This window comes from Clarias gariepinus, chromosome 8 (assembly GCF_024256425.1).
Source record: "Clarias gariepinus isolate MV-2021 ecotype Netherlands chromosome 8, CGAR_prim_01v2, whole genome shotgun sequence".
In the NCBI taxonomy this organism is placed as follows: Eukaryota; Metazoa; Chordata; class Actinopteri; order Siluriformes; family Clariidae; genus Clarias; species Clarias gariepinus.
In genome coordinates, this window is record NC_071107.1 from 37,410,001 (window position 1) to 37,430,000 (window position 20,000).

At 40.6% G+C, this 20,000-nt stretch overlaps 2 protein-coding genes across 2 annotated transcripts in view; both read right to left on the reverse strand.

Annotated features, from left to right (window-relative positions):
• Window positions 1-7,727, reverse strand: part of hif1aa (hypoxia inducible factor 1 subunit alpha a) — a 15,877-nt gene extending 8,150 nt beyond the window's left edge. Inside the window, exons 1-2 of the mRNA XM_053501590.1 lie at window positions 7,316-7,727; window positions 1-105 (exon numbers count right to left, since the gene is read on the reverse strand). The exon at window positions 1-105 is cut by the window's left edge and continues 86 nt beyond it. Coding sequence (XP_053357565.1) covers window positions 1-105; window positions 7,316-7,347 — 137 coding nt within the window. The 5' untranslated portion in view covers window positions 7,348-7,727. The remainder of the gene's footprint in view (window positions 106-7,315) is intronic.
• A 7,565-nt stretch (window positions 7,728-15,292) lies between these two features.
• prkcha (protein kinase C, eta, a) overlaps window positions 15,293-20,000 on the reverse strand; it is a 22,978-nt gene continuing 18,270 nt past the window's right edge. The window contains exons 13-14 of the mRNA XM_053501589.1: window positions 18,160-18,306; window positions 15,293-17,769 (exon numbers count right to left, since the gene is read on the reverse strand). Coding sequence (XP_053357564.1) covers window positions 17,611-17,769; window positions 18,160-18,306 — 306 coding nt within the window. The 3' untranslated portion in view covers window positions 15,293-17,610. The remainder of the gene's footprint in view (window positions 17,770-18,159; window positions 18,307-20,000) is intronic.

The window sequence follows — 20,000 nt, forward strand, 5'->3', positions numbered from 1 at the left end:
TGGAGAGGAAGCTGATCGGCCAGCTGATTAAACACCTCCGTCTCCTTCACCCGCCTACAGCGCGCTGCATCACGGCACCTCGCCTTCCTCCGCTCACAGCTCTGTCTGCACAACACACACACACACACACACATACAGGTCATGGAACAGGGTAATCAGGAGGATGTCCATCTCTTTATGAAGAACAACCGCATCAGCATCGTCATCACTATGCGTGTGTGTGTGTGTGTTACAGCAAAAGTAATTTAAAGGTGGACCAGGAAGAGAGTCACAATTACACACAATGCAGGCACAAGTACACAGAACAGGGGGGGGATGGGGGGTTTTGGGCGGTTGAGGTGCAAACGGACTGTTAACGAGGTGGGAAAGAATCTAAAATGAAAACTAAAGCAAAAGTGTAGAAGGGCCTTGTCGCCATGGAGACTGAGACATGGCAGGGGAGGAGGGGGGGGGTGGGGTAAAATCACAACAACCTGTGGAAGTGACAGATCAGAGATTTTGAGAATAATTGCCATCCAGGGCTGTTAAGTGAAAACAGTATACGTGTGACCCGGGTGTCCTGGATCTGCAGACGCGGTTCCTCATTTTATATCTTACTTGTATCGAAAATAACGACACAGACCCAGACCTGGCCGTCATTCAACTTCTCAGCCACTGTACCAATACTAGAGGACATCATGTCTCGAGGGGTGGGACGGTGATGTCCTGACGCAGTGACGGAACAGGAGTTTTGTGAACGATGTGTGACCGAGGCCGTCCGTTATATTAACGCCTGGGAACTCGTCTCCGGCTTTCAGGACACAGCAGATGGCTAGTCTCTGCCTGTTTCCTAGTGCGGTAACCACGGTAACCATGGGCACAGGGTGATTGGAGGAGGTTAATTCACATGATGTCACGCTGCCTACCCGAGCGATACGCAGGCTGTCGACCTTTCGTGTCAAACCTGTTCCGAAGGTCGTCTCGAGTTTTTTGTGGATCCGCGTAAAATAAAATAAATTTTTTTTTTTAAAAACACTTTAAAATTGTTTAGACTGTGTGTTTGTGGCGAGGGACGAACATCCATTGAGACGTCGTCCATGGAGACGGGAGAGTGTCCTGCCAAGGACTCACGTGGGGACGACACACTTTCTAATCCTCTCTACATTCACACTGTTTCCAGTTGGACCGTTACACTGAACGTGTGTGTGTGTGTGTGTGTGTGTGTGTGTGTGAATCTACAGTACCAATCGTGAGAAGATACGCTCAGACAACTGAAAGACAGATCACACAGTGCGCTCCCTCTCTCTCTCATATTGATTATGAATCTGATACATTTTCTCTTTCCTCTCTCCCTCTCTCTACTTCTGCTCTCCATCTCTCTCTTCACACACACAAACACCCTTGTTCTTTCTCTCACATCTTCCTTTCATCTTGTTCCTTCTCTCCTCTTTCTCCTGCTCTTTTAAAAATCTTCTGAAAAATTCAGAGCCAAACTTTTTTCTTCTTTTTCTTTTTCATGTTTCTCTTCTTTACTTTTCTCCTTCATCTCACTGCTTCTTTCTCTCTCTCTTTCTTTTAGGTAAATGTCATCATGTCCATTTCTTTTGTAACTCTTGACCTCTTCTCCTTCTGTCCTCCCCCCTCTCTTTTTCTCATTTTCTTTGTGTTGAACAGGTGTGTGTGTGTATGTGATTTTTTTTTCCCTTCAATCTATTCCTTCCTCCCCGTCATGTTTGCATCCATATATCTCTCTGTGCCCTTTCTCTCTCTCTCTGACCCTGAGCAAGCGGTTCATTTCTGTCTCTGCTTTACTGCGTGTGACCCTGAGCCAGTATCTCATTCTCTCCACGCTCGATCTAATCACCGGAGTGCGAAGTCACGAATTAACGCCTAGAGAGAAACATTATTTTTTGGTGACACGTTATATTCAAAGTAAACCCGTTTAAAGGGCAAAAACTGAAGCGGACACACGATGAGAGGGAGGGAGTCTCTCGGGGGAAACACTAGCTACAGGAAGCCGTATTGATTGTAAACAGCGATGGCGTCGCTCAGAATACCAAAGAACCCTAATGGATTACAAGCCCAAATATAGGTACACCATTCAGCCTCGCGCTCGGCTCCCAGTGCAGCGTTTCGTCCCTCGCTCCATCCGTCTACAGATCTGTCATCACAACCAAAACACCGCGGATCTCATCATAAAACAGCGACTGCGCGTCAGAGCGCACTGTTACCGAACTGCGTTTACTGCGACACAACCGCAATGATGTACGTTGATGATAATAAAAACAAATCAGACCGTGATATTATTAGCTGAGAACAACAACCTTACTGAGGAACGTCTAAGCAACAGTGTGTGTGTGTGTGTGTGTGTGTGTTTAATGAATGATGACTTTATAGAGCAGAGCGCCGTGTTCGTAAATGACCGCCCGCCCGCCTGCAGCACTGAACACTGAGTGAAGTCTAAGTGAATAAATAACCACAAATGTCACAATACTGAGAAAAATAATAATTACTGCTATTTGTTACAAAAAACAGGTGAAGAACTCAGAGCCCAGACACAGACGTCATGTCCGGGTCGTTTGTTATTTAAATACCCAAAACTAAACCTATCACCTGGTATGATTTGTAGTGAGGTTACATGTTTTTTGATGACCTGCTGTGCCACAACTTCGCCCGCCTGTAATTTAATTTTACACTCATAATCGAGTTTTTAAAACCGCCATCTGTTAGATTTTTGAGTGAACTAAAATTTTTACATGTTACTGTGCAATGAAGGTGTGAAATCACGTTTATTAAGTCAATTTCAATTGCACACCCATAAAAGAGTATTTAAGAAATATAAAGCCAGCGCCATCTGTTGGATTTTTGAGATGAACTAATGATTTTGAACTAATGAGGGAGTTTTTCATCTAAATTTCACATTAGCATATCTTCTGTTCCTGTGCGCAGATTGTGGTGAGACAAAGCCTATATGTTACCTCAAGCTCGGTCAAACACACCTGTGAAAAACCCACTAAAATTCAATCAGTCGTTTTTACGTGATGCGTGCACAAACAAACAGACAAAAATTTACCTCACATCCTCACAAATTCTTTTTTTGCTAATATCTTCAATGTAAAGACACGCCCACTTTACAGTTTTATTACATGTATATTATAACAGTATATGTCTTGTTAATAATATTTTTTATAGCCACATAATACAATTACTATTATTTATTTTAATTTAATTATATTTTTTGATGTAACTTTTTGATGTGGCTTTTAATATTTTTAGTTTCATGTCTTTTTTTTAAATCATTTTATGTGTTATTTTGTTTTAATGCTGTGTACCTTGGTTCAACTTAGGTTACTGTGTAAGGTGCTAAACAAATAAATGTTGATTGATTGATTGAGATATAGATGTAGCCAAATTCAAAAAATAACCTTCATAGCTCCTAGCAAAATGTTTTATTTATTTATTTTTATATAGCTATGCGCAAACACAATGTAGGAAAAAAATCGATTCATTTGTGTATCAGTTACGATTCACGTATCATCACACTCACTCCAAAATCATTTACGTTAAATAATTTTTTAATACATTTATTAATGTTATACTGTATACTGTATGTTAGCATGTGAGACGGTGAAATGTTGCAGTTCCTCTTTAATCCTGCAGGTGGTGCACTGTACACTACTCATACACTGGCAAACAGCAGATCATCATCCTGTGTGGTAGGAGCGAATTATTTGTAAAGTTTGTTTAAAATTCTAATTACGTCATAATGATAATGATGAACTGGGACATTAATAAAATCCGTAATGTAGGTGGAATCGACGTGATTCAGCATGATGTCATCATATCAGGTGATCTCTGGTGATTTAGTAAGTTTACATACATAATAATGTATACATGTAATAATAACTTTGGCCTGAATGAGGAATAATTACTTATGAATCTGGAAATTTTTTCAACGTCACACAGTTTTTACACGGTGGAGGAGGGAGGACAGAGGAGGGAGGACGGGGAGGGAGGAGGGGCGTCGATCAAATGACTCCAACATCCAACCCACCCCCCGCAACACCGGCACCACTAGCACAACCCCCCTCCCCCCCTCTCAGTCTATTTTCACACTCAATCGTTTCTCACCCCTCCCCTACACACACACACACACACACACACACACACACACACACGGTCTCTTTCGGTCACAGATCTGTGCGGTTTGCCCCTCATCCCCGGGAGCGATGTCAAAATGTGATTACGACTTTATTGCTCTTCTGCCTCGGCTGCTTTGAAACCTCGCGGCATCGAAATAAACAAACACACACATATTCTCCGAATAGAGTCTGAGACGAAGAGTGTGAAGTGTAACAGCGCGAGCCGTTTTTATCACATTGCTTCTTTAATCAGTGCGCTTTAACTTTAATACCCAAATTAAAGACAGAACAAGGGTGATGAATTGGTTAAGTGATGGTGTGTGTGTGCGTGTATGTGTGTGTGTGTGTGTGTGTTTAAAAGGCGCACACTTTTCTCTCCACGAGTTGAAGAATCTTTCACGCCGGATTCAGACGAGAATAACTTTTAAACCCGGGACGAATAAAGCATGGTATTGATGTGGTGCGCTCCTGAATCATAAGGTCACATGGTCACATTATTAGATCTGTTGTATTGGATTTCTGAAGCAGGATACGGAAATGGCCCGAATCAGACTTAAACAAAAAGCAGAGCGGTGTCGTGTGTCAGAAACACAAGCATATCTGGGACACGTTTGTCCAGAATGAGAATGATACCCAATGTGAAAACTATGTTTTTGTGAAGGTCACACAAAGACTCAGCTTTGTGAGACTACGAGCTTAGATAATGTCCGAAGAACAGAAATAGGACGCGGGCGAGATCGTAAAACAACGTTGCGGTCACTGGTCCGATTTGTGTAGCTTGTTCATGTGAGGAGTGTGTACAGGATTTTAAGCTCCTGGGTAACGATTTCTTGTCTTTTGTGGAAGAACATCATCCCGTAATGAAGGTTAGGAGCAAGGAGCCGGACAGGCAGAAGAGATCCAAGCATCTGGGGACTAAAGCATTGTTCAGCTTACAGGAGGGGGTTAACCTTCTACATCATCTCCTCACACCCCTGGTATTGACAGCAGCCTTTACCATAGAGACAGAGTGTGTGGAGGTGTCATCTGATCTACAGCAGAACCTCCCACATCGACACTGCGAGACACACATACACATTTTTCTTGTCCATCCATCCGATCTAATTCTCAAAACTATGAAATTAGGACCAGGGGACTTAGAACAGAAGAACAGAAGCTGGTACAAGAACTAGTTCATCTAGGAAACAAATAATAATAATAATTAGATTACAAATAAGATAATAAGGAGAAACCTAAAAAAAACATAGAAAGTACAATACTGCACTCAATAAGAACAACAGGGAACCAAAAAAATCACAGGAAAACATTTAGAGAAATGGAAAAACCTGTACAAAGAGAAAACTAGAAAAAGATGTAAACTGCTGGAAATAGAAATTAAAAACAGATGCTATGTCTCAATTCATTCCCATGTTCACTATCTAGTGGTATCTCTCTGGTCTGGATGTTTGTAGTGCACAATGATGACTGCGTGAAGGATACAGGAGGAGCCAAAACTACACTAGAAGATCCAGGGAACCAGAACAACTGTACGATGTACAATTTTTTAGCTTGACCCACAAACAAACATTGTAGAAGACGAAATAAACTCATACGCATGTGAGTTGAGATTAGCGTAACCTGACGTAACCTCACCACCAGCAAAACTGCAAACTTGTGAGACAGCAAGAAGCGCGATGGAGAAACATCAATGTAAAATTTTTATAATTTTTATTTGTCACATACACAGCCATACACAGCCATACACAGTATGATCAACGTTTACATAACTGGTTGTGACCTAAAAGGCAATAAGAAAAGGCAAAAGCCTCCCTCAACCACCAGATCTGGTAAGTGCCCTTAGAAAAGAATATAAAATATAAAATCTACAACGAAGATCTTGCACAAGCCGTTTTCCGGGTCATGTCGACTGATTACGAAAGCAGAGCGTAGGAAGTTTCTTAAAGCGGAGGTATCTAGCTATCGTTAGACGATCGCTATCGTATAATCTAATCTGTCACAGAGAGAAGCTCTAAAAACAGTGTGTGTGATGATTAATAAGAGCTCGGGAAATGAAAAGGGTAGAGACACGAAACAAGGCGGTGTGTGGTTAGACGTCTGGATAGCGATGTGGAAGGAAGAATGAAAGAAAAACCACACAAGAAGTGAACTGTGATTAATAATAAATGTAACACTCATTAATCAAGTAAAACAGAACTGCTTCAGTCCACCTGTATAATCATAATTATAATTTACTAACTGACTCACTGACTTGTCTCGCCTTTTTGGGAAACTTATTTAACTGGGAAAGAAAAAAAAAGCCTGCTGGGAAATCTGGAGACTTCCATTAATGGCATTGATTTTATTCATAACTAAGATCACAGAGGATGGAGTGGTGATACACTCCTCCTCCTCCTCCACCCCAGTTGAGTCTGGTTCCTCTCAAGGTTTCTTCCTATTACCATCTCAGGAAGTTTTTTCCCTCAGCACCGTCACCCTCGGCTCGTTCATCAGGGACGATCTGATCATTCTGATTCACACACATTTCATTACACGTTTCGCTGATTAACTTTTGATTCTGTAAAGCTGCTATGTGACGATGACTGTTAAAAGAGCTATATAAATAAAATTGAGTTGAATCGAATGGTGATGATGATGATGATGATGGTGGTGGTGGTGGTGGTGGGTGCTCTATGAGAGACAATATTAGTTTTCTGAAAAAATAGAAAGAAAAGCTGAAGGATGTAAAAGAGTAAATTCAGCTTTACATCAAAAATAACATCAATAAAAACCCTGTTTGAGCTTTACTGAGACATGTTGAGCCCTTGATATAATAATAGACTATAAACCAATTATCCAAAAACTATATAAACACTTCTATTATTATTATTACTACTATGATGATGATGATGTTGCAGACAGATATTCGGCAGAATCACAAATGGCTCCACTCTCCCTCCTTAGCCTCACTTCATACATCATCAGAAGAGGGGGCGCTGTTCGCCCTATCTAGTGCACTACATATATCAGTGTGACACATTTTGGAGCAGCCCAGTGTTCTATTTCCCTCGGAAACGATGATGACTTTGAAATAAAATGAGACTTTACACTGGCTGAGGGAGATGATTAGCTGATTAGCGTCGGTGCCGTAATGCGGTATTATTGGGAACTGCTCATTTCAAAAGTGACAAAAACAACGAGATGTTCATTTCATTTACCTTTTCTTTTCAGCTGTGGCTCCTGAAGTCATTATACAGATTAATCACCGGCTCACGAAAGATTATTGGTCCGTGAAACGAGCTATTTAAACAGAAAAAAGATAATAACTGAAAAGCGTGTCAGAAAGGCTAAACTTTTAGCTCAACAGCCGAACGCTGGGTCGGTCTCGCGCGTCGCTCGAGCGTCACCTGAGCCCAGCGCGCGCACGCGCGCGCGTTACGCTCGCCCTCAGGACTCACAAGCGCGAGAGCGCGCGAGCTGCTCGGTCGAAGCCGGATTTATTTCTCCCGTTATAAGGCGAATCCCCTCAGCACGTCTCCACACGCCCTCTGTCCGTCCTGCTGCAGGGAGCCGGCCCGCGATAAGCCGCTCAGAGAGAAACACACTTTAAGCTTAGTATCAAAATATTAGTCTCTGACGCGAGGATGCAGGAACATCGACACGCCCCTCGGATGTCGACGTCACCAGAGAGCTGGCGAAGCCACGCCCCTTTGATAAATAGTGCCGCTGTTTGTATTTACATAAATCTGCATATTCATGATTCATCCGTGTTTAAACATTAAATTTACCTGTCACTCAGCTGCTACAAGAATTACGTTTGATGTAGCTATACAAAATGTTGCAGGATAACAAAAATAAAACACTTTACAGTTAGTTTTATAGAAAAATAATCTATTTTATATAGTTGCAAAGCAACGATGAGCGGGCCCAAGCACCTGCGCCACACCCCCTTAATGGCAGAGGTGTCGAGTAACGAAGTGCAAATACTTCGTTACCTTACTTAAGTAAAAATTTTGGGTATCTATACTATAATTATTTTTCAGCCGACTTTTTACTTCTACTCCTTACATTTTTACGCAATTATCTGTACTTTCTACTCCTTACATTTTAAAAATAGCCTCGTTACTCCCATTTTATTTAAGCGTGCCATTCAAAAAACAAACAAACAAAATGAATGAGTGAAACAAAATGAGTGAATTTAATTGTGGTTGGATGAGAAGTATAAACATACCATTCCGACACCCTATTGGTTAGGTCGCGATCTATCGCACCTGCACATGACGTCACGTCACACACCCCAGCAAGGACGTTTGAATAAAATAGCATTTTCGGTTGATAAGGTTGTGATAAGTAGACGAAGATGTCCGTGTTATACATTTTGAATTGTAACAAGAATAAAACATTTGAAGATGCTTTTATAGGAAATAATCTACGTATTTATGTATTTATGCACATAGCTATTAAATCTCTTATATGATGCTAAAGTTATTCACACCCACCAACACTATATCTCCAAAAGTATGTGCACCTCTTTACTATCAGACACATACACTTTATGGCCAAAAGTATTTGGCCAAATCTGCAATGACATTGTATCCGAATACATATACTTCAACATGGAGCTCTAACAGCTACCTCTCTTCTTGGAAGGCCATCCACAAGATTTTGGAGTGTTTCTGTGGAAATTCGTGCCCGTTCATTCTGTAAAAAGCATGTATGAGGTCAGGCGCCCTTGTTGGATGAGAAGGCCTGGCTCACAATCTCCGTACCAGTTCATCCCAAAGGTGCTAAAAGGGGTTGAGGTCAGGGCTCTGTGTTCGGGCTGGTCAAGTTCTTTCACACTGTACTCATCAAACCACACATTTGGAAGCAGAGCATTTTTTAAGGTGTATTGGTATGCTGAAGCATTAAGGCTGTTTTTACAGGGGATACGGGGGCCTGAATGAAACACCTGAATTCAATAATTAACAGATTTGGACAAAGACTTTTGTCCATATAGTATATGTGCATGTTGAACATCCTATTCCAGATGTTATACATGTTATTACATGTTTTAGCACCCTGCGCTCCTCTGGGAAGGCTGAACACTAGATGTTGGAGTGGGGCTGTGTGGACGTGTGTTCATTCACACACTCTACAGGAGCCTTACTGAGCTCATGCGCTGATGTTTGACAGTTCATCCAGTTCATCCCAAAGCTGATGGCTCAGTGGGGATGAGTTCAGTCAGGACTCTCTCTGTCCAGAACACTTGAGGTCTGTTCTCCCACTCCAACACACCCTTAACACACATGCCCTCATGTAGCTGGCTCTGCAGATCTCAAAGGGGCGTTGTCATGCTGGATAAGGGTTTGGGCTTCTTGGTTACACTGAAAATGAACTGCAATGCTAAAGCACACAGAGACATTTGTGTATAAATCCACACGTGGGTGTGACAGTCAGAGGAGTGAAGATTTTGATATGCAGTTCAATGCAAATATACAGTGGGTATTGAAAATAATTACCTCTCCTTTAAAATAATCATATTTTGTTGCTTTGCAGCGTAAAATGAAGACGGACACATTTTTGTTTTATCCAGTCTTACTCGGTGCAACTTTTAACAGTGAAAGATATAACACCCTACCGGATTTGTAAAAGGATTACCCCGTCTTAAAATCACTTGTAAACTCAATGAGGTGAAGCTAATCACCTTCTCAATGGCACCCAAAGCCAATTGACTTTCAACTGTGATCAGCGGTGGTCATTTTGATTAGCTCAGCATAAAACGCTGGAGCATTTCAGTCCCCGGGAGTGCAGCTAAGGCAAACAATCAGCTATGGGCGGCAAAGCACTGTCAAAAGTTCTCTGGGATAAAGTTGTGCACAGGTACAAATCAGGAGATAGATTAAAAGGTTTAATCACTGCCTAGAAGCATAGTGAAGTCTATTATTAGGAAAAGGAAGGTATTTGGTAAAACAGACCCTCCCTGGATCAGGACGTCGCTCCAAGCTGTATGAAAGAGCCAGAAGGAAACTGGGCCTTCTGAGAGGCTACCGAGAGGCCAACAGCAACTCTGAAGCTGTTGCAGGACTTTATGACATACAGTGGTCATTGTGTGCATGTGATAACGATTTCACAAATTCTCCACAAATGTGGCTTGTATCGGAGGGTTGCAAGAAAAAAAGCCACTTCCCAAGAAAGGTCACATGCAGTCACGACTGACTTTTGCATCAACGCAGGTGGTCAGGTGAGACTATTTGAATTATTTGGCCACAACCCCAAACAATATGTCTGACAGAAATCCAATACAGCTCACATCCAAATAACTCCATTTCTACAGTAAAGCATGGAGGTGGTAATATCCTGTTATGGGGAGTTTCTCTGCAGCATGGACTGGAGCACTTCTCAGGATCGAAGGAAAATGGACGGGGTAAAATACCGTCAAATTCATGAAAAAAATCTGCTGCCAGAAAGTTGTCAATGGGAAGAAGGTTTACCTTCCAACATGAAATTGACCCAAAGTCCTGGCATGGCCTAGTCAGAGTCCAGATCTTAAACCACATTGAAAATCTGTGGAAGGACCTGAAGACTATAGTCTAAAAACGGTCGCCATCGTATTTAACTCGGTTTGAACCGTTCTGCAAAGGAAAATGAGCAAATATTGCAAGATGTACAAAGTTCTGTGTGCCATAGAGAAGGTGATTAGCTTCACTGATCGAGAAGGGTGATCCTTTTCCAAATCAGTGATTCTCTTGTTTTAATTTATTTTATTTTGACATGTGGGTGTTATATCTTTGACTTGGATGTTAAAAGTGAAAAAGTACTGAGTAAATACAGCTGGGTAAAACAAAACTGCATCTGTCTTCATTTCACGCTGCAAAGCAACAAAATGTGATTATTTTAAAGGGGGGCTTTTCTATACCCACTGTATATCGTGCTTTTTAAAATAATTTGTTTGCATTGAGCCAGTATAGCTGGAGGCTTTAATTTCAGCTAAATAAGAGGCACACATGACAGCTAACTGGGGACTAAGATGACCTGATTAAACGAGTGGAATAGATGAAGTGCAACCCTGAACCTACATTCACTTCCTGTGCGTAATGTTGAAGACCCCTAACATATGGCTCTTATTAAATGAACTAGCCTAAAATGAGCTAATTTGCTAATCACAAAGTAGTGAAGGATTTCATTAACCAATTTAAATCATCGATAAATCCAGACCAGCAACTTTGATAGAAAATTATAAAATTACAAACTAGTCATTTGGGAGACAAAAGTGTTGAGCACGTCTGTGATCTGATCCGAGCGCTTGGATTCACTGAAAAGATGTGAACACTCGCTCTGCTCTTGAGAATTGAAGAGAAAGGAGGAGAGATGGAAAGAAGCACATTTGTATTACTCTGCCTCATCATCTATCAAAGCGATGAATCGGACACAGCCATTAGGAGGAGACGCTTGTACCCCAGTGGAGCTCAGGCTGAGTGCCAAAGCGCTGAATCGAGATCCACAAAATGTCATTACTCCCCCATCTGACATTGTAAACGAGGAAAAGCGATCCTGAGGTGCATTAGCCTAATTGTATAAAAAAAGACAATAAATTATACACTCAACACCCCATCAAGCATGGTAACGTGATATGCAGGCCTGAGAGAGAAGCATTATCGAAGTCTAATGAAATAAAAATGGAGTCTAAATAGTACACTTGAGACCGAGACATGTTGCATAAAATCTGAAAATGTTAGCTTTTAATGTACAGAAGGTTTAATAAAATTATGCCTTTTATGATTGACCCTGTGAGAAATGAAAAAGTACAGGATGGTCTCCACTCTTTTGCTTCCAGTGTTAATGTGTGTTCAATAATTAAGCGACATCGCTCACGTACAGCAGCCGATTTACAGAATCATGAAATGCAAAAACATCACAGTCAAAAATAGATCAAAACTCCTCTGCGAAAAGGATGAACACTTAAAGAACAATTAAAAATAAGGTATGGAATGTTTAGTGCAGAACCTCTCTGAGTCAGTGATGAAACAAAAACAAGAAAGAAAAGTTGAATAAACATAATAGAACAGGAAATAAATAGTAGAAAGAAGCTTTCTGACTTGAATAAACATTGTCTAGTTTTATAACGTACAGTACTATGGTAGATTTTAAACATGATCCTCAGATATGGAACTTTAAATGTGTGTCTGTAAATCATCCCACGGCTTTTTGGAGTTCTTTAGTGCGTCACACGGAACAAAAATGTGACCAAGTGGTCGTGCCAGAAAACACATTCACGCCATTTTTGATCATAAAACTGGGTTATTTAGTTTGTTTCATGGCCACTGTTGCTGAAGTCACATATAATACACAGATGCTCCTTGACTTGCAGCAAGGATACGTCCCAATAAAATCTTCATAAGTTTCAAATATTGTCAATCAAAAATACATTTAATATTAAAAAAGATCCAAATTCTAAGTATGTTTTCTATTGGGATTTTAATGATTAATCAGTAATAGATGGATGGATGGATGGATGGATAGATGGATAATTAATTAATCCCAAAGGGAAATTATATTGTTATAGCAACCAGTTCACAGATTATACAACAAATAAGGAACAAGCAAGAACTGCAGTAAGGAAAAGGTAAAGTAAATGAAAAATACATTGTTCACAATTTACGGTGCATTAATGTGGTAAAAATACTGTCAAACAATATGAATATATGAATATACGCTTCTGTGTACAGTCATGGCCAAAGTTGTTGGCACCCCTGAATTTTTTTTTGGAAAATCAAGTATTTCTTACAGAAAACACATGTTTTGCTATACACATGTTTATTCTCTTTGTGTGTATTGGAACAAAACAAAACAAAAAGGGAGAAAAAGAAGCAAATTTGACATAAAGTCACACAAAACTCAGAAAATGGACTGGACAAAATTATTGGCACCCTTAACTTAATATTTGGTTGCACACCCTTAGGAAAAAATAACTGAAATCAGTCACTTCCTATAACCATCATTAAGCTTCCTACACCTTTCACCCGGAATTCTGGACCACTCTTCCTTTGAAAACTTAATGAGTCATGTCATTAAACGTGTATGTAGCAAATGCAATACCTTTCTGTGAGAAATACTTGTTTTGTGAAAAAGTTTCAGGGGTGCCAACAATTTTGCCCATGACTGTATACACGTATGATGATTGTATATACAGGCGAAACTGAAGATCAAAAATGTACATACTGTAAGGTGCACCAGCAAGTATATTATCAGTAAATATTAATAGAAGAGAGGATGCGGTGAATGAAGAACCAGACCTGATGAGTTTGTTGAGTTTCTTAGAGTCTGATCTTGGTGCTGCTCCCCCAGCAGATAAAAGAATATTCCATTCGCCACAACAGACACAGCAGTAGAGTCTGCATTGTTCTTTTCTGTAGACAGGATCTGAGTTGCATTTCCAGGCCACTCTGATGTCAATGTGAACTCCAAGATATCTGTAGTTCTCCACCACCTTCAGCTCCTCACCCAGAATGTGGACTGTGGGGGCAGGCTTGGTCCTCCTGAGATCTCCACCATCTCCTTGACAGGACAAGGTGGTTCCTCTCACAACAATCCACAAGACCACCAATTACAGTTAAGAATTTAACTCCCTAAACAAAATGTATTAACCAAAAATGCATTCTTGATGCAAAACACAGCTTCTATCATCAGGCCATCAGACTACTGAACACTGACCAATAGGTCTCCACTTGTCACTTTCACAATGTCACTTTACAGTCACTAAGCCACTTTATGCACTCCACACTGCACATAATTGCCTTTTTGCACAACAATCATTGCGATCATTCCTTATACATTATACACAAGTAAACACTCCCACAATCATGTGTGTATGGGTATATAAATGTATGCATATATGTGTATGTGCATATGTAGATATTTGTATACATATGTATGTGTATATATATACATAGACGTGTATATGTGTGTATATTCTGTATGTGTAGATGTGTATACTTATGCTCACTTTTTTTTTTTTAATTATATATATATATATTTTTTTTTTTTTTAATAACACTTGCACTATATTTTACTTCTGTATTATCCATATGTATATTTATTCTTATAATTGTACACCACTATTGCTTGTGTAGCTTGCACATAAGAATTTCACTCACGTGTACGGTACCAGTGTACCAGTACGTGATGTGACAATAAAAGCGACTTGACTTGACTTGACTTGATATTTCTCAGGTAGCTCACAATCATATCACATACGTATGTATCAATTAACTTGTGCACCACAAGAGGGTGCACTTTCAGTTCAGGCAATGTGCACTGTCCGACAGAGTAATAACGTCACACTCGGACTCGGAGTAATAACGTCACACTCGGACTCGGAGTAATAACGTCACACTCGGACTCGGAGTAATAACGACACACTCGGACTCGGAGTAATAAAGACACACTCGGACTCGGAGTAATAACGTCACACTCGGACTCGGAGTAATAACGTCACACTCGGACTCGGAGTAATAACGACACACTCGGACTCGGAGTAATAACGTCACACTCGGACTCGGAGTAATAACGTCACACTCGGACTCGGAGTAATAACGACACACTCGGACTCGGAGTAATAACGTCACACTCGGACTCGGAGTAATAACGACACACTCGGACTCGGAGTAATAACGACACACTCGGACTCGGAGTAATAACGTCACACTCGGACTCGGAGTAATAACGTCACACTCGGACTCGGAGTAATAACGTGACACTTGGACTCGGAGTAATAACGACACACTCGGACTCGGAGTAATAACGACACACTCGGACTCGAAATAATAACAACACACTCGGACTCAGTAATAACGACACACTCGGACTCGAAATAATAACAACACACTCGGACTCAGTAACGACACACTCGGACTCGGAGTAATAACGACACACTCGGACTCAGAGTAATAACGACACACTCGGACTCGGAGTAATAAAGACACATTGGGACTCAGAGTAATAACGACACACTCGGACTCGGAGTAATAACCACACACTCGGACTCAGAGTAATAATGTCACACTCGATCTTCTGGTCGTCCGCTGGAAACCAGGCGGTGTTTTCTTCTTTGCTTCAGCGACATCATTCTTCTGCTATCGATTTCACTTTCAACTCACTTGCAGGTTTTGCAGCATGGTCAGGCGGCACATAAAATACCACAAAATGACAAAATGCTTCTTGTATTGTTTAATTTGGGATCGCATTTAAGACCCAAACACACAACGCTTGCAGGTAAAAAATGAAGAAAATAACTTTAACAGCTCAAAAAAAAAAGACTTGACACAAAGTGCTTTCAGTGAACAAAGACAGAGTAAGTTCAGTTTAACAAAAAGCAACACTACAGTCAAAGACACACACACACACACACACTCAGAGTGACATTAATAACGTGAGGAGGAAATGTCGCAATGAAACTAAATGCTTAGCAGTGGCCCAACTGCATTATACAGTACTTTAGGAGGTGAGAAACTAAAATTAAGTGCTCTCTCTCTCTCTCTCACACACACACACACACACTTACACTTCTGTTTTTATTATAGACACATCAAGGTCACTTTAAAGCTTTTTTTTAATGCCTCCATGGCGCTGCTACCCCTCTGGGATCCTTATTGCCCCCCATGATATACTCTTGATCCTAATTCCCCCTCAGATACCCGTCTAATGTTACCCCCTTAACACCCCCCTAATTTCACAGACTCTCATCTGAAGCCCTCATTGACCATCTGATACCAACAAGATACCAGTATTAACCCCCCATTGACCACCCCAGCTTTCGAATTTTCACTTTATCAGCCTGATGATACACACCACCTAATTTTATCCCTCTGATGCCATTGATGCACGTCCTAAGTAACTCCTAATACTCATTTACTCCTCAATCCTAGACGCCCAATTATATTCACATTGCCCTTCTAATCACCCTGTTTCTCCATTTCTCCTTTTCTGACACCTGCTGATGACTCCATTATGCTTCCAATTCCCTATTTGCCCCTATTACCCCTGCTGATAGGCTTATTTCTCCTTTGGTCCCCATGGTAACCCTATACCGCTACAATTATAAACGTACAATTTTACCTCTTTAATTCCTGCTCCTCTGATACCCGCTGCTACCTCCATCTATAACTCTCTTAATGCTTTTATAGCTTTTCAACAACAATTCAGTTTTCCTGTGTCACTGTTGATACTCTTGCTCCCCACTTTGACCCCTCCAAAATTTTTGCCCCGTATCCTCAGTGATCACGCTTTACCGCCTCTAAACGAGGTCGTGGCTTTTATCATCGCTGTCCAAAGGACGATATCAGAAGCTGGAAGATTTTCTGCTGTTACTGAGAGCAGAACACACTCGGACCAACATGTAACAACGAGGAAATGAACAGTGACTTATTAATAAAATTGTAAGCAGTAAGAATCGTTTCACAACCTGTTTATAACTCGGGCCTTAAACCTGCAGTAAAATCCAGACCGTCGTTTCAATGGACGTAAAAATGTTGAGTTTGTCATTAAGAGCCGTGGGGTAGGACGACGAGGGGCAGAACTTTCATCTGTGATCGAGAAAGTGCGGAATAGAAAAAGCAGAAAGACTAAAAGCACATCTTAGCGGGGTACCATGGGGGCGGAGCTTAGGTTACATTTCTTCAGTTTTAGAATGTAATTTTTCGGCGTGACATTCTGCTTAGCTACGCAACATGATATTTCAATTTAGCAAGATTAGCCAAGATACCTGAGCTAATGTTACTACTAGCTAAAATTACAATTTTGCCTTATTTTTTATGCCTTAAATTTTTCAAAAGAGTAAAAAAAAAATTACAGATAGTGGTTTGTTAGCGGATCACAAATATAGCAAATGTAGCATTAGCTCTGCCCCCAATGACCTAGCGAATAATAAAAACAGGCAACATCTGTTTCGATGCAATACTGCAAGAGTCTTTTTTTGTTAAAAAAGAAAAAAAGAAAGTTATTTGTGCTGACTGGAATTTGATCCCATCAAAACGTTTCCCATCATATTCTGTCTCCTAAAATAAAATTAAAGTTAAAGTTAACTTCGGCTACAATAAAATGCTTCTAATACTAATCTTTTCCAACTTTAAACTGAGAAATGATCTGGTTCACTTTAAAAATTCAACTCCAGAGTTCAGCACGAAAGTAAGTTTTCACCAACAGTAAAAGTTAGAATACCTTTTTTTTTTCTCAACAAAACGCCATGTGTTTAAGCAACATATGGTATCATCGTCCTTTGTGTACATCATAAATGTAATGATTTTTTTTTTAGGTTTGCTGCTTTATGTCAACTACAAAAAAAGTTCCAAAGAGTCCAAGTTTCACGTCTCATCTCCGGCGCGTCCCACGTTATTCGTTGTGCTTTTGGTCATCTTGGAAACCAACCAGTCACACTTTACACTTAGCTTAGCTGTCGCTAATTCCGATACGAATTTAAAAGCTCACGTCGACTCGACCCACTGGACATCACCGTCTTCCTCCCGCGCTTCATTTTTTACGGTGTGCAGTACTCGAGCATTTCCTCCGAAGTGAAAGAGAACTCTTGGAACTCGTCCTGGTTGATCTGCGGGAGCACGGCGTCCTCGATGGGAGTGAGAACCGCGTCCTCGTTCGTGAAGTCGGGGTCGAAATTATTCACATCCTCACCGGTTTTCTGTACAAGGATAACATTTTGTGAATGATAGAGAAAGAGAGAGAGAGAGAGAGAGAGAGAGAAAAAGGCTGATAAGGGGTTGGCTGTTTATAGCTGCTATAACGTAAGTGAGAACAGGAAATCATTTCTCACCGACGTTCCACAACATTAAATCAAACCACAAACTGACAAAACGTATAATTGCTAAATAAAAAAATTTATATATTTATTTTTGTAAGAAAATTGTCTTTTTTTTTAAATATACTGCATTTGTATAAAAAAAACCCCCACAAAGCACGTCTTGCTAGTCGACCCTTACCGCTTCAATCAAACTACATGAATTAAAACATGTCATGTGTAAGAACAGTCAGTGTGTGTGTGAATATTAATCTCACGATGACGTTGACTCACGATTTGGGGTCTAAACGGAGGCTGGATCTCCCGCCGGTTCAGTTTCTCCCAGTCGATGGCGCTAAAGAACACATGCTTCATGACGGCGTTCTCTCCGCCGCTCGTCGCCACGCAGCCCAAACGACGAGCCGGGTTCTTCATCAGGAACTGCAGACAGGACACAGTGACATCACTTCCTGTCCATTAAACCGTTGAATAGTTGATGTGCATACTTACTAACATCGTTGAATTATTAACGTTGTGTAAAAAATAAAAATGTGGTTATTATTAATAATCTTAATTATATATAATATAATAAACAATGAAATCACCAGCTGTTAGGACACATTTCAGATGACAGTTTCACTAAAGTAACTGTGAAATTTGTCTAATAATAAACAGTTACAGTGCAGTGCGAAGGCAGTGTGGTTTCACTATGACTGTACTGTGATTAGAGCTAGTGCCGCTGCAGAAAGTGTCACAAGAAGAAGACACTAAAGAGGCTACAGTGCTGTCGGGTGCTGAATAGCAGCAGATTTACAGATAACACACCCATGTGAACCTCTCTCCTACTTAAAAACGGCTGTGATAAACGCAGATAAACGCTGGATGCACCATGCTAATGCTTCAATCGCTCCTGCTTGAGTTAAAGTGGCGTCACACGGCTGACGCTAATTTGCACTGTTAGCTTCGTTCAATCAGTAGCCGCGGTCTGCACAGCAGTAGTGTTTCTGACACTTTAAAGGTTGTAGAAGATGCCTTCACTCGTAGTTCCTTTAGATTGTGAGCACTCTTAGGGTTAAGCGTTAGCAAGCTTACTTTATCTGTCTGGATTTATTTTTACTTTTTTTAAAGGTAAAGTTCAGGTTAATTTGTTTTATTTTTACTTTATATTTTGTGTAAATTATTTTTATGCATTTATTTTTTTGGGCTGTGGAACGAATAATGTGAGTTTTTAAACCTTGGATTACGAGCATAATTCATTCTGGTTCCACTGTATTTAAAAACAGAAAGGGTTTGGGTTTTTGAAAACTATTTTGAGCTCAGAGCAAAACTCTGTGTGATGAAACTGTGTGATGAATATGTCTCTAAAAGTAAACTCTGTTGTTTTTTTGTCCTTTTGTTGTTGTTTCTTTCTTTACAGTAACGCAATATTAATTCTTTATTCCCCATTTGTTCATAAAATCCAGATGACTCAGCAACTTCCTGCATCTAAAACTGCTGAGGTCAAGCAAACACACACGCAAACAAACACACACACACACACACACACAGCTGCCTGAAACAGACTTTTACTCTGACTCTGTATCTGTACAGTGTGTCTGATCATGCTAACGGTGGTATGAGGTATGAGGTATGCATTGTGTGTGTGTGTGTGTGTGTGTTTGGGTGCGCGCACTAGACATTGCTTAAGGGCTCAGACACACAGCCAGATGCTAAAAGACAAAAACATTAAAAACAAATTAACATTCTGGAGTTTGACAAATGATGATGACCTTTAGCTAAAGTTGTTATATCACACACACACACACACACACACACACACACACACACTCTCTCTCACACACATTCTCAACATGATGGTTGCTTAAACAAATAACTGTGGTTGTGACTATGCACTCTACACAGATGTTTGTTAGACAGCCATGTTCTACATCATCTGTATCGGCCTCCTGTGTCTCCTCGTCCTCTTGATACACTGAGCACCGTGTGTGTGTGTGTGTGTGTGTGTGTCTAGTGTGAATAAGCCACCTCAGTCAGGTGTGAACGCTGTAATATGCTGCTCGGAAATGGGTTAGTGCCCCGCGCAATTTAAAAAAAGTCTCCACATCATCACAGGATAAAAGCAAAACTTTTGGCAC